The 15819-nt window shown below is 37.7% G+C and overlaps 1 protein-coding gene across 2 annotated transcripts; it reads left to right on the forward strand.

Moving 5' to 3' along the window:
• The first annotated feature begins 7885 nt into the window (after positions 1-7885).
• Positions 7886-15378, forward strand: LOC117498425 (breast cancer metastasis-suppressor 1-like protein-A). Of its 2 annotated transcripts, none has more exons than XM_034150516.1 (10): positions 7886-8150; positions 8347-8437; positions 9282-9409; positions 9775-9854; positions 10072-10168; positions 11147-11236; positions 11370-11434; positions 11522-11561; positions 11784-11913; positions 12930-15378. In XM_034150516.1, exons 1-10 carry the CDS (start codon positions 8015-8017, stop codon positions 13045-13047), a joined length of 975 nt encoding a protein of 324 aa, XP_034006407.1. In that variant the 5' UTR covers positions 7886-8014; the 3' UTR covers positions 13048-15378. The 2 variants fall into 2 exon arrangements, with proteins under 2 accessions (XP_034006407.1, XP_034006408.1); XM_034150517.1 differs by having other exon boundaries at positions 11528-11561.
• Positions 15379-15819: the final 441 nt, after the last annotated feature.

The raw sequence follows: 15819 nt of genomic DNA on the forward strand, positions 1-15819 counted from the left end.
ACCAACACTGCATGTTCCACAATACAATGTTCTGGATTTACCCGTCTAGCATTGCACATCATAAAAAACACCCTCATGGAGATGAATTTCTGCACAAAAATCCCAGAAAACACTTTTTTATTGAGAAAATGCATGAGATTTGATAGGAATTTTCAATATTTTTGTTTTAACGGTGACTTTCCTTATTCCTGTTACCTAATTTGCATTTTGTCCTATTGTTGCTTTGAGGCAAGTCTTAAGGAGGAATTTCCTTTCTGTTGCACAACATGATAGCAAAGTGCGTGACAGAGCTACCTGTGCTGCCCTGACATTTAAGATAAAAAAAACTCCCAGGATTGCTTTTGTTTACATAGTAAAGGTAGGCTTGGTGAATAAATAGCAACGGTATCCAAGAGCAGTGCCATATTCACACCTCTACGGGGCGATACCCAGAAAAATACACTCCCAGCATGTCTCTGATGTCATGTGATGTCACTTCAAATGCAGCCCACTTATCTCTATGCCCATGAATGCGTCACATCAGACTGATTTGTTGAATTCCAAACGTACTTTAATCTGAGGCAAGTATCGCAAGGAGGCATCTTAGTACAAACTGTTCCTTTTTTTTAAATCTTGTTGCTAAGATTGCGTGCTTGTGTGTATATATGGCCAGATATTTACCCCACACAGGAAATACTGGGACTTCCACTTTACATCCTTGAGATTTTCTTTTTTGTGCAAGTCTTCATGTCTGCACTTGACTTCTGTTTACAGCAAGTTGCTATGGACAACAACTGCTGAGAAACCAGTTCAGTGTCAAGTGCTGTACATTGCCCTCTGTCTGTGTGATGGAAAAGTACCACTTATCTGCGTCAGTGTTAGCCTCAGGCGGCATTACACCCTGTTGGTGAAGTGCTAAAGTCATGAAACTCTCCCCTTTTCTGTATTGATCAGCTAACACCAACCTCACCCTCATTTGGGATCTAAGGCTGTTATGCTTTGCTGGTACACTGCCAGTTTATTAACAAGGAAAACCGATGCCGTCTAACACAACAGATCTTTAATCAAGAGGGTTATGTTAAGTTTTGGTTCAGACATTTAGTGTTGATTCAAATGTATGACGACTTTGGAGTTTGTAGCCAGTGTTGTTGGTGAATTGTACGATGTTGCTACGTCTACCCTTATTGAAATAAACTGAGGAAATATCATTACTAATCCCATCAGTTTAATGCAACGGCAGCCTAAGTAAGTGACCATTATTTGATTAAACAAATACAAATAAAAAAATGTAACATTATAGCCATAATGAGTATGATTTGATACAGAGCTGTTGTATTAGACTGCATCGTTGTATTCGGTTGGATATTTTTTACCTGTACACAATAAACTGGTAACTGAATTCATAATAAAACATTTGTGCTTATTATAAATGAACCAAATAACATAATGACATCATTTGTTTTAAGGAAGTTAATGGTATTTCAGTTTGTTTTTTATTATTTAGCAAGGGTTTATCATCAGGTTAACATACTGATGATGAGGAAGTAAAATAAAGCATTGATAACACTGAAATGACATCATGGTTACATTGTTAAACTGAAACACTTGTAATTTCTGGAAGGCACTTAGGCCTACACTTTTCAGGGAATAGTTTGACAGTTTTGGACATATGCTTATTCACTTTTGTCGAGAGTTAGATTAGAAGATTGATATACTGTAGCCTAATTATGGAGCTACAGCCTGGAGACAATTAGCTTAGCCTAGCATTAAAATAGTAGGCCTACAGGGGGACACAGCTAGCCTGGCTCTGTGAATGGGAAGAAAGAATACAAGCACCATATATCACATATCTACTTTGTTTAACTTTTAATATGAACAGAATATGTTATCTAGTGAAGTATGAAGGCATATTGTTAAACTACTAAAATAGTTCAGCCAGCTGTTTCTGCCTGGTTACAGTTTTCAGCTGCTAAGTTTTTAGCCACCTCCATCTAGCCTATATTCATATCCAATTAGCATACTGATTTCACTTGTGCCTTTTTGAGTAAAGATTAAACAATTAGCGATCTATTGTATTACTGGGGTTTAAGAAGTGCTGGTATGTGTATTATTATTTTAATCTTTTTACAGAGCTGGCTAGCTTATTTTGACTGCTTTCGGTTTCTAAGCTAAGTTAAGCTATCATAGCTTCCTAGCTCTAATTTCTTCATTATCATGCATAGATGTATCTTACTTGTCCCTTTTTGTACCGACCAAACTAAAGTTTTTACAATGTTACAAAGAGGGGCTGACTAACGTTAGCCGTTTCCACATGCTTCCAGTCTTTAAGCGAATAGCACCCTGTCTCTGACATGACTAGCACACAGACAATAGATATTGATTTTATCATCGAGTGACAGGAAAGCACATTTTAACATAGAACTATCTTTCTAAAATTCTCCCTTAAATTATATATCTCTTGTTTAGACACATGTTAAAGGGTCACGTAAGGCACACATTCAGGTGATAACATTTTAAATCTGTAATTTAAAGGTCAGCAGTTTGCATTTTTGATCTGCTTACGACTCAGCTGTCTAAATATAGCTTCAGGTTCCCAGATGTCCCCGTGTCATTCATGACTACTTCCCTCCTGTTACAGAAGGAAGCGATAACTCCATTGTTACAGTAATCACTCAATTAATATATAACATTTTGTGTGGGCTATGTGACACAGCAGCTCTACACCAAAATGTTACACAAACTTCAACCACTATGTTTTCACTTTACTACGTGTGGCTTGGTGAAATAATGTGTATTTTACTATGACATGTTCACACATTGCTGTTTCCTATGGTTTGCATTAAATAATGGGTAGGCATGCTTGCTGTTTGAGGATATGAGTCAGGTCTATTTGTCAGAGGGATTTTCACCACAACCATACTTTATGAAAAGATAACAGTTAATGTGATTGTTATCTGGTATAATTATATTAACATGCCTTTCAATTCACATTTGTTGTGATTTACATAAGGAAATGACATGAATGGAAGTCATAGTGTGTGTGCCCTTTATTTTTGTGACCTAGTCCCATGATCTCATTCAATATGTAGCATGGATAAAAGTACAAGGAAGGCCATTAATAAAGTGTGTTTCCAAGAACAAACACAAAACTCTGTACAAATAAAATAACTGTTCCCTTTCAATGGCATTCAATGGTGTTGCGATTTTGTGGTGGGAAAATTGTGTTTCAAAATTGTCCTTTTGCCAAAGCTTGATTGAAACTTTCAAACTGAGGTGAGGTCCTCCCCTTCGTTGCCTCGGTTTCACGCTGAATGTGCAAATGCATATTATTTCGGGTAAACGTAGGTGTTTTTCTGAGAAGGGGTAATACCTTTATTTCTCTCCCCAGGCATTCCCACGGTGTTAGCAGGTGCAAAAAGACTGGAAACAGAGGGGAAGAGCTAACCTGGCTCGGTCCAATTCAACAAAGGTGTTAAAAAGCTTGAAAATATGTGGTTTTATTGTGATAGCGACAAAGAGCAAGACAGTCAAGAAATAGTTCCAGCACTTCTGTACTCTTCTTGAAACCAGAACTTGATAGTTTTACATTTACTAAGAAACTTATAACATATTGATTTGTGAGCTTTATGGGTGCTCGTACAGTAGAGAGTAGTTTATTAGATTTGAAGTGAACCACGTTAGCGGTTTCTAGTTTTGTATGCTAAGCTATGGATCATATTTACCTAAAAAATAAATAGATTTTGTTTATGTTTTTATTCAACTTACGGCAAGAAAGCCAATTATCATACTTCCACTATTCTTTAAAGGTTTGAGCATAGTGTGGGGTTCATTTGTGTTTGAATTTAACCTTTTAAAACACATTCAAATCAAAATCAAAATGAAGTTGATAATAAAGTATTGAGCCACAAGGGATGCAGGATCTTTGTTAGGCTCTGCACATACCAAGAGCTCTGTAATGGACTTAAGGGGTTAAACATGATCGTTGAAATTTGGATATCATTTATTGGTATGCAGATTGCTAATGTTGGGGGTTTACAAACACTTTTAACTTGGCCCTAATTCAAATACATGCTGCTGCATATTGAACAAGTTAGAAAATGTAAGGGAGTCTGCCTTAGTTCAAAGAATATGAGATAAAAGCTTCAGAGACCCACTTCAACATATTTTTTGATTGATCATTTTTCAAGTGTAGGAAGCAAGTCTTCACTTGCATCTCTTCTCTTTAAAACTTGATATGATAATCTAACCAATGGGTTTGATGCGAAAGATTGACAGGGCAAATGTGAATAGTTGTTTTGCTATTTTCTTGATTTTTTAATTGTACAATGTTATTTTCGTTCACATTGTATATTTATTATTATCTGACACTTTGGACACACTTGTTACTTTCATGCCAATAAAGCATGTTGAATTGAATTGAATCGATAGATCATCGAATTCTAAGAATACATAGTGTTTCAAATGAAGTCACAGCTAAATGAAACTGTATTTTCGAAACTGCAAGACTAAAAAGATCTCAGAGAAAAAAAGATAGGGTGTGCGGTCTGGGTTACGTAAGTATGTTTTGTGGTCAAAGATGTACATTGCTAGCACATTGTTATCACAGTGCGGAATCTCGTGTAAGTGCAAATGCAAAGCAGTAAAAACAAATCAAAAAGCGTTGCAGAGATACTTGAAAAACAGGCCAGTTGAACATGTGGTTGGAAGTAAGGTGTCTTCTCGTTCTCCTACGTTGCTCTGTGTGCAACTTTATTAATGGTCTCCATTGTGTCAGCAGCAGTCTCCACTCCGGACTGTGTGAGACTAAAAAAAGCTCAGTGTTATGAAATAAACCACAACCAACTCACACTTTCTGCGAGCAGACTGTACTGCCCCAAATACAAATGAGATAAGCAAAGTTTCCTGACACACTTACAGCGGTGTGAAAATTGATTCTGACTGGCAGCGTGAAACAGACCAAGGAAATAATGAGGCTACAAGACAAACCACAAATCGACTGAGAAAAATCTATCACTAATTCATATTCTCATATTCATTTTTGCGTTCTGCGATTTCTGAGCAGGTCTGTCAGCTCATGTGTAACAATTCAAAAGTCAGCTTCCTGTTTTGTCTTATGATGACAACACATTTTAACTTATAGACTTAAATTGAGCAACACATTAATCTTAAGTGTCTTGTTATAGCAAGAAAGTATTTATGTTCATCATCAAAGTATTTTCATTCCCCCTTGTATTCATATATCCAGTCATCCAACCAAAAATCCAGTTCCTTAAGAAGTTATCCTATCAATACTAGGAATGATTTCTGTTGATTATGGTGTCAAATTGTATGTTAAATACAATGCTAAGAAGAGCGCTGTAATGATCTGCAGAGCAAACGGGGATAAGAACCTTGGTTTTCCAACATTCTATCTGTCAGGACAGGTGCTGTCTGTTTGCTGTAAAACTAAGTATCTGGGACACATCATTACAGAGGAAATGGCTGATGATGATGACATGTATAGACATTGGTGTGTCTTATACACAAGCTAACATGTTGGCTCTCTTGGTGTTCAGATAAGGTTAAGGTGAACCTCTTTAGAGCGTATTGTACTCCTCTCTATACTGCCCCCTTGTGGGTCAAGTTTAAGAAGGCGAGCCTCAAGAAGCTCCAGGTTGCTTATAATGATTGTTTGCGTATACTGCTTAGGAAACCAAGGTGGTGCAGTGCAAGTGAAATGTTTTGTAATGCACGAATCAACACGTTCCATGCTCTCTTGAGAAATCTGATGTATAAATTCATCTGTCGATTGAATGTTTCTCAAAACTCTGTCATTATGCTGCTTTCAAATCCGTGTCTCAGTGCTATACGATACCAGTCACCTCTGTGGAAACATTGGTATAACTGTCTTTTTTTTATTTATATTTGAGTGTTGTATGTCTTTTAATAATGAACCAAGAGTCTCTTTAAATAAAGCTGATGATGATGATGTTGCAATACTAGAATAGGCCTATACTCAATTTTGAGCATTATAGTCAGAGCTACCACCTATCAAAGTATATGTCGCCCCCATGTGGTTGTACTGTGGATTGCAGACAATGGGATCGCAGCTCCATCTACCTGTCTGTTGCCTAATAAGTAATGTAAATGCTCAAGTAAAGTACAAGTACCTCAATCTCTATTGCAATATAGTACTCTTTCTGGAAAATGTTGATGGGATAACCAGCCAAGAAATTTCACAACAACAAAGCTACTTTATTACATTGATCACAGTACATACCACAAAACCATCCTATGTTTTACTTATATTAAGACAATGTCTTGTGTTACACATTTTCAGCAATGTTATGTTTAATTATGCAAATTAGGCATAATATGTATTTCATTTTTTTACTCATTTTAGGATTTTATATTATTTAATTGTTTTGACTAGAAGGCATACTTACCATTTACACAAGAATGCTGTGCTGGAATAAAGGAATGTTATTTAGTTATTTAATCAAAGCGCTGCAAAAGGCCTAATATTGAGTGAAAGACTGCACACGCATGCACACACTTCAAACTGTCAATCACACTGGTAGGCAACCCCAAGGCTCCAGCCTCCCCCCACCCCTCAGTCTGTCCATCAGTGACACCCAGGTGAGTGAGAAAAGACTCGAGAAGCAAGCGCTGACAGCTTTGGCCCTGAGGTGCTCCGATCATCTGCCAGTCAGCGAGCAGAAGCTCTCTGGCACCTCTTCCTCATACCCCTGCAGCTGCACACTGAGAAAAACCTGCTGTCTGCTTCCACTGCCAAAAAAAAGTTCCCAGACTGACGGTGATGATGCAATGACAGCATGTGTTGCAGTCTGGACCTGCAGGACTAACACATTCTCATCACGAGTCAGCAGTCAGAACATGAGATTCCTCCTCTGTGGTACGCTGTCTACCTCTCCTCATTCCTCCACATCATCTTCAGCAGTAATAACTGTCTACTGTAGATGTATTAGTATTAATATTGCTTCCATATCATGTACTGATGTTAAAGCAACATTTTGTTTCAGTTTTAAAGATCATTAGCGATGCCCTTATGAAGGTTCAGTCTTGATTTGCACAAGTAATCAATCAATCAATCAATCAATCAATCAATCAATCAATCAATGTTTATTTATATAGCCCAATATCACAAATGTTACATTTGTCTAAGTGGACTTCACAGTTTGTACAGAATATCAGTATGTAGCAAGTAGTAAGTAACAAGACAATAACCCCAAAACTGTACCACGTTCTATAAGCCAACCTTTATAAATTGTAATAAATGACTTAATTAGTGGTATAAATCAATTACAGATGCTTTATTGATTATTTATAACTTGAATCAATAACAACAAATGCGAGTTTGTTTGTAAAACGTCTCTCTGCCATTATGACAGAGCTCATACAACGCTTTGAGCACCAGGAAAAGCTTTATCATGTATTATTATTATTATTATTATTATTATTATTATTATTATTATTATTAATGTTAATATGCAATGATAAAGGATAATAAACTATGATAATAAACGTTGATACGAAGCCCTTCTATAATAAATTGTTATTAGGCTATGTTATTATTAATGTCCCATGTTTTAATTATTACAAAAAATAACATTTATATCTTATGAGGATTTAGAAAAGTACTACCGATAATATAATAATGGTTCAGTATTGTGCTGATAAGCTCAGGAAAACAAACCAAGCAATATATATTATTATAAAATGATGTCCAAAAACATCTATTTAGGTGTATACCTTCACAAACAGTAGGCCTACGTTGTTGAAGAAAAAGTTTAAGAAACTACAAGTCCCTAAATTATTTGCGTAGCAAGGACATACCCTGCTAACATTTGATTGGACAGACTCAGTAAAGCTCGCTGTGATTGGCCGACAGGGACCATGTTTGCATTTCCAGCTGTCTAGATGCTGGCTAGCTAACCGGTTAGCTGTCTGAGTTACATTTGCCTCTTTTTTCGGGGTATTACATTAACAAACAGCCCTCCCACCCCCGTTAAAAACTGATTATTTGGAAGTCGCAATGCCGGTTCACTCCCGGGAGAAGAAAGAAAGTAACCACGAAGAAATGGAGGTGGACTTTCCCGAGCAAGACGGCAGCAGCACAGACGAGGAGGACACTGTTAGCTCGTCTGTGTCTGAAGATGGAGACAGCTCTGGTAGGAAAATAAGGCCTTAAATATCCACCCACAGATAAATAGTAGAGAAATATGCTTGTCTGTCAGACATATGTGTTCATAATGACATGTTGCAGCTGCTGACATTTTGACTAACCTACAGTATGGGGTTGGGTGTTGAAAAGAGAAGCAGCAGGTATGGAGGTGTTGACAGAGCTGTCTGTGTTTATGACAACAGAGATGGATGATGAGGACTGTGAGAGGAGGAGGATGGAGTGCCTGGATGAGATGACCACCCTGGAGAAACAGTTCACTGACCTGAAGGAGCAGTGAGTTCCTCCCTCTGTTGTTCCCAACAAAATACAGGCTAGCCTCCACCTACTGCTGTCTGATCTGAGACAACAACAACAACACACTTCTTAATGAAGTTGAACTTTTACTAAAGTTCTTGCTAGAAACCTTGAGATTATTGCCATGTTATTACTTGGGATTCTTGGGATGTGGGACCTTTTTCTGAGTGATAGTCATCCATATTCTCTATACAAACTACAATAGAAAATACAGATGTTCAAACATTACTTGGCATTATCCCTTTTTAAACTTTACATTACAATCACAAACAATAGTAATACCCTACTGTATATATTGGAATATATACATTTTTACATATTTATTTTTATTATGTTTTGTAGTACACATTTTTCTTTTACTTCAATATTTTTTGATGGTCCTGTTATGAATCCAATTCCCCCTAAACAACAAATTAAGTATTTCAAAAAAACAGATGTTATTCTTTTAAATCTTTTTGGGTTAGATAAAATCTCTCCAAGCAATTTTGATTTTTTTTTAAATTATTTAATTCTGTTTTGAACATGTTCTAATGTTTTATGTCTTTTATACAGTATACTTATATTTATTGTTGAAGGAGCCTGGGACTGGGCAAACTGAAGAAACACCAGAGAGTTGGGATATTAGATTCTAATTTGGTCTCTGATTACCTCATGGCCTAGACTTTCTAAAGACCTGTTGAGTTTCATTCAAATTCCTTATTTATTACCAATGATTTAAATATGCTTATATGTGCGAAGTGAAATTGGTAATAACCACAACATTTCCCCAGACAGTTTATGTTTATGAATCGTTTTTCTTTGCCTCATATTTTTCCCTGTTCAGGCTGTACAAGGAGCGCCTGAGCCAGGTGGACATCAAGCTGCAGGAGGTGATGGCTGGCTGTGCACAAGAGTACCTGGAGCCTCTAGCCAACCTGCAGGAGAACATGCAGATCAGAACCAAAGTGGCTGGTAGGTCAATGTAATATTACCGGCTTTACTGGGATATACTTACATATTTAGATCTGGATGAATGCCTTTGACTGTTCATGTCAGCCACCTATGGTGCCGAGAATGTTAGGATGACTTGTTATGTGTATAAAATTAAACCTTAAATTAAATTAAATAAACCTTATTGTGGTAAAAGCAAAGGATACTGTGTTAAATATATTTTAGGTGTCATACCTCGTCATTTGACTCCTATGGAATTAAACTAAATGTTCGTTTTTTTGCAGTTTAAAGGCTATATAGCCACATATATTGAAACATATATATATATATATATTCTTTACTGCTGGCTGCCTCATAATGATTTCTTGTTTGAATGCTCCTCTCAGGGATCTACAGGGAGCTCTGTTTGGATTCAGTGAAGAACAAGTATGAGTGTGAGATCCAGGCCGCGTGCCAACACTGGGAGGTGAGAGCTCAACGAATGACTTAGGTTTGCTTTTTCGTCAAAACACATTATGCTCAAATAAATTACTGCCTCTACAATGTGGGATATATATTGTAATTTTCTGAGTTTGGGTTTTTGCCACAGTACTGAATTAAACCCCAGTCTGCTTTTCTGGAAAAAACGTTTTAATGATAATTTTCTAACGTGTGTGTCTGCCCCCCCTGTTTCTGCCTCCCAGAGTGAGAAGCTGCTGCTGTTCGACACTGTGCAGAGCGAACTGGAGGAGAAGATACGAAGACTGGAGGAGGACAGACACAGTATTGACATCACTTCAGGTACAAGTACAGTCACATCCTGTTCAGAGTCCCTATTAATACACACTATTAGGATATACGGTTGTGAAAAATAGAGAAAAGTTAATAGTGTTGTACTGAATAGTTTGGAGCTTCAAGCTTTCAATTATAACATTTTTATTCAAAATCTACATTTGAATGATTGTGTTATAATACTTGTATAATGAAATTCTTGACATAGGTGGTGACATAGACGTTTTTCTGACTTCTGGGATCCAAAGATTTCCAATAACTCCAGAATGTTGTAAAGTCTGAATGTTAACATTGATATCAAAAAGATGGGTGTAATCATTTTTAATAGTCAAACCAAAATCTTCTTGATTCAAGATTGTTTTATGCAACCAGTGTAGTATTGTAGAGAATTGAAAAGGGTAGACAGAGAGGATGACACGCAGCAAAGGATCCCAGGCAGGATTTGAACCGGGGTCCTCCGCCCGTGGACCAAGCCCCAGTATATTATAATAATAATAATAAATTTAATTTTTATAGCGCTTTTCCTAGTGCTCAAAGACGCTTTACATAAAATCAGAAACAGAAACAGTACAAAAAGCCTAGTTAAGTTTTAAATGGCTCTTTCATTTCTGGAATTCGTTAGTTGAGGTTTTACTTCTGAGACTTTTAAAACATTTTTAGGGTAATTCAAAATACATCAATAAAAGCTTTTGATACAAAAATAATGACATTTTGTAAAGCTCAAATCATTTATTTATCAAATTAGAAACTGTCAACTGACAAGCCTGTTAATGAATTGTATATTTCAAGTTCTAACCTACCTCTGATAAGGGGAACAATCAGTATTGTTAGTGAGGAAGCAGTGAGTAAATGTTGCAATTTCAAGAATATGAAGAATGCCAACATAATGCAACATGTCCACTTGTGATCTAAAAAAAAGGGCATTCAAATTGAAAAGGAATTTCCCACAGAAGCTCTCCTTTCTAATTTTTCCTCTTTCCTTTCCAGAGTTGTGGAATGATGGATTGCACTCGCGGAAAAACAAGAAAAAGGACCCGTTCTGCCCTGTCAAGAAGAAGAAGCCTGTTGTTGTGTCTGATATCCTTTTCCCTTTAGTCCTCTCCTCGTCTTATTGCTCCCATCATTCAGCTGCAGAACATTTCCCCATGTTATTAACACCGATGTTCCCTGTCACCTCGCTGTGTGTTCCTCCTTAACCTCCAATTTCCACGGCCTTATATCGTCTACATGCTGCAGGATCTTGATATCCTGGAAGACTGGACTGCGATTAGAAAGGTATTTTGGAAACGAGGACAGTGTTCGGTGAATAACTCTGTGTTGTGATTCGACCTTTTAGTTGTGTCTGTTTCCTTTCCCCCGCAGGCGATGGCATCACTGGGGCCACACAGGGTGAAGGTGGACGGTAAGAGCCTCTCCTCGTCCTCTGTTACATTCAATACCTGGCTGAGTGCAGCCATCGACCCGCACGCTCACCGGAGACTCAATACTGTCAGATAAAAAGTGCTCACAGTGGAAAGGAGACAAATGCTACCTCCTCGTCTGTCTTTGTCCTTGTTCCACATACTTTTTTATATAATCGTTCTCTATTATTCTCCCCTTTTTCCACCTCATTCTCTCCCTCCAGTCCCTGCAGTGAAGCCGGACAGACATCACCACGTGGCGCGCTTCGAGGAAGGGCGACTTTTCTACGACAACCAGTGGTACTGCAGGGGCCAGGCCATCTGCATCAACAGGAAGGACGAGTACCCAGCGAGGTGTGTGTGGGTTTATTTTAGTCTTTGTAATAACAAAAGCTGATGCTATGATGCTCAATAATGTGTGTTCTCATCCAATTTCTTATTTCTAATACATTGGGCCTCATATTGAAAGCAATATAAGACCACATTTCCTCTTATATTGTTATATATCCACGATTTATTCTCATCCTGGGTAATAGAACATTCTTAATAAAGTGTTCAAGAGCAAGAAACAACTTTTTTTTTACAGCCAACAATTTGTTTGTCAAAAGTAAAAGTAAAAATAACACAGATACTATATCTCAAAATGTTGATTATTAAATGTTTTGGATTAATTATAATGATTAGTTTTCCTACTACTCTGAGGTGCTTTTTTTTTCTTTTTCTTCCACACCAGTGTTTATGCTCTGACAAATCTAATTTGTTAAAGTTAATTTCTTTCTTTCATTTCATTCTTCTTGCAGTTCCATCTTTAATTCTTGGGCATGTGCCAGAGTATTTGCACACAGCACAACACCTGCCCTTAGTATAGTTTAGTGGGCGTTACCTATGTTAACAATCAACAATCTGCCAGATGCTTCTTATTTATGAACAAGTGGGATTAATCAGTTGGATACCAAAAAGCAAATGTTGATGTTTGAGAATGTTTGCTGCATCTATATTCAACATCAGATTAAAGAGCATGTTGCTCAATGAGGCCAGATGTGTGACACAGTGGTCACATGGTGGATTCATTCGTAATGGAAATGATTATGGATGGATTCAAACAAAGAGACACTGTGGCTTTAGGCTGGAATCATTGTGATTCCACATTCTGCTCTTTGTGCGTCCTGCCCTGTGTGTCCGTACACCATGCTCAGTGAACACAGGGTACACCTTCATGATCGTTTAACACTTAGGTGCACAGTGTTATTTTCCCCTATGAATACATGATGTTGATACATGACTGCAGTTACCTCTGCCTATCGTGATGTCACGCGGAATGATGTGGTATTGATGTCACGCTAACATTGTCCTATGTTTGTGTCCCGCAGTGCCATCATCACCACCATCAACAACGACGAGGTGTGGTTCAAACGACTCGACGGGACCAAGTCAAAGCTGTACATCTCCCAGCTGCAGAAAGGCAAATACACCATCAAGCACTCGTAAAAACACATGCATACAGACAAGAACCGTCATCTCTGCTGTTTATATTCATCTCCTTTTAGTATATTTCTACATTCTTGCCATATGTACAGTCACACATCAAACCACGTGTATTCAAACAGATATCAGTCTATGGAGACTCTAACTTCTCTGTAAATATGTATGTATGTGGATATTATCAACAAGGTCACAAAGTGTCATTTTCTCTGGAACGGAGATCAATGCAAAGTGCTGCTAAAAAAACAAAACCACGAAGGTCAAGGAATCGGAGCGGTAGAGAACTTTGATTGCGGAACGTGCCTTTCTGAGCAGACGATGCCTGTCCCGAACTATCAATATCGATGCAGTGAAGCCTTACGCTGTACTGTGTAAACACCGAGAGAACTGAAGTGGGTCAATGTCCCCCCCCCTTAACCGATCCAGGTAAGGATGTCGTCAGAGGTGTGTTTGATTTGCCTCTCCGGACGCGCCGTATAGACTTGAATGTCTCTATAGAGCCGAATTAATCCGTATCGGGATCCCAGTTTGAGAACATTTCGTAAAAAAAAGTTGCACAAGTGTTAATATTGTGATGGATAATGATCAATCAATTTTGAGTGATTTTATTGTGAACATAATGAGAATTATTCAAGGACCCCAAGCGGGTATTGTTGATACTTTGGGGGGCTGCTGTACTAAATTACCTTTTAGGTGTTTTTAGTGTCATTTTCTGAGAATTATAATGTTTTAAGTTCAAACCAAGGCCAATTCAATGCACTAAAACAACTTTAAAGATAACAATCTGTATTTTTGAAATACAGTAATGTAAGGTGCCCTGTATATAGAGATGAATGTCTTTCCGTCACTCTGATACTTCCCTCCGTCTCTTATCATGTTCTCATGCCTCTCATAGTGCCTACTGTTGATCAAACATTAGAGGCAGGGATAAGGATTAAAGGGATAGTTTTTCAAGTAGGTTTGTATAATATACTCGTCCATAGTCAGTGTATTACTAGCAGTAGATGACAGTTAGCATGCCAAAGGTTTCGAGAAACCAACAGAAGTACTTGCATGGAAGCTAAGCTATGTATTGCTGTGGACAGTGGCAGCATCAAAATGTGTTTTAACCACCTGAAATAATCCCAAGTAGTGTGTATGTAATATTTTCAGCATCTTTCCTTAAGCGAATCCGAACTCTATAGCCTATAAACCGCTAAGGTCATACAATGTCACGAACAAACTAGCCATTGTAGAGCAGCAGCTTCCGTGTTTTGCGTGGTTAAATAACAGTTTTTATTAATGGACTGTGGAGGCTTTGAAGAAAACCAACCAGTGGCTTTAATTTCTCATCAAAATGGCTGTGATGGCAAGGTAAGGTACAAATATTCTAAAAATACACTTATGAACATTGATATTGATTGTTTTAGGTGGGCCTTTATTTTAAGTGGCTACAATACATTTTCCCTGTCCACTGCAGTACAATATTTAGCTTCTGTGCCAGTATACCTGTCTTGCTGGGCATATTCCGTTTGCCATCTGCAGTAGGTAATACACTTGTACTTATAAAAGTACCTCAAACCACTTTAACAATCCGAACTATCCCTTCAAGTTGCTGTACACCACCAGTTTGAACTGACTCCTAGTCTGTGGTGGTGGGCTCATATTCGCCTCACATTTATAATTCATAGTGCCATTTTTCAGGGTATTTTTATCTTTATTCTACTTTGTAACTGGACTTAACCCAACTGGAAGGATGGGTGAAGTCCTGCAGTGTAAGTGTTTCATCGGAAAGATCCAAAGTATCTCCCATTCTCTGTCTTTTCTTCTGGTTTGTGTTACTCCCCTATCAAATGGCGCTTCTTTTGACCTATATCCCATTATCTTTCTAGCTGACAGTAAAACTTGATTCTTAACATTGATGTATTTACAGAACAATGGGATATCAAGGCTAAGGGATTTTATTTGTGTAAAATCCGTCCAATCGTATGTGTAGATTTTGCTAGATTCAATCAATGGAATCTTTCTCTATGTTGTACGGTGCTTTATATTTTCAGCAATGCATTGCAAGTATTACCTGCCAACAGTGTTGTGAAGAGAGGTGCTCAGAACATTATATCATGAACAGGAACAAAGTGTCTGTAAAGCCTGGTAAGGCATCAACTCAGTATAACTTTTGATAGGTTGTTTCTGCTTGTTTTTACCTTTTTATGTGTTATTGTTCCTTTCACCATTTCGGATAAACAGAAACAAATGTGACTTTGTGCCAACGCATGTACAGCTGATTAAAGATTTTTGTTTGTATCATTTATAGAGTCAACCCTGCACATAAACTTTTCAATAATATCCAGAAAAAAGAACATTTGTATTTCCATTTGACTTTTAAAATACTTTCTGCCAGCAATTTTAGCAAAAAATAAAAGGTGTGCATTTAGGTGATTACAGTATCAACATGCAGCGTCATGCTAATTTACCTTACTTGGACGCGAGAGCTTTCGATAAAAAATATCCCAGCTTTGCATAGAACTTAGATATCCTTTTGGATGTGGCCAATCATGCAAAGAGAAGCCCAGATACAATCTTATATAATACCCCGGTGTACAAAGGGAGAAAGTCCCTGACTATGCTCAACCCAAAGTCAACCCTGAGGTCTGCTGAATCCTGGCTACACTCCCCAACCAAAATAAAGTAGCTTATTTAGGAGAAAAATGCTGAGCTAGTCCTATTTGATAATGGCTCTTTGGTCTGCTTTGCTGTTCAACCTCTCAGTCACTTATTTCTGCCAGAGGGACACTCACT

Source organism: Trematomus bernacchii, unplaced genomic scaffold (genome assembly GCF_902827165.1).
Source record: "Trematomus bernacchii unplaced genomic scaffold, fTreBer1.1, whole genome shotgun sequence".
NCBI lineage: Eukaryota > Metazoa > Chordata > Actinopteri > Perciformes > Nototheniidae > Trematomus > Trematomus bernacchii.

Bases quoted from the DNA above. Each gene is read 5' to 3' on its own strand.
- LOC117498425 (XM_034150516.1), top strand. From the start codon at position 8,015: ATGCCGGTTCACTCCCGGGAGAAGAAAGAAAGTAACCACGAAGAAATG. The intron at 11,562-11,783 runs GTAAGAGCCTCT...CTCTCCCTCCAG, and splicing joins ACACAGGGTGAAGGTGGACG to TCCCTGCAGTGAAGCCGGAC. The intron at 11,914-12,929 runs GTGTGTGTGGGT...TGTGTCCCGCAG, and splicing joins AAGGACGAGTACCCAGCGAG to TGCCATCATCACCACCATCA.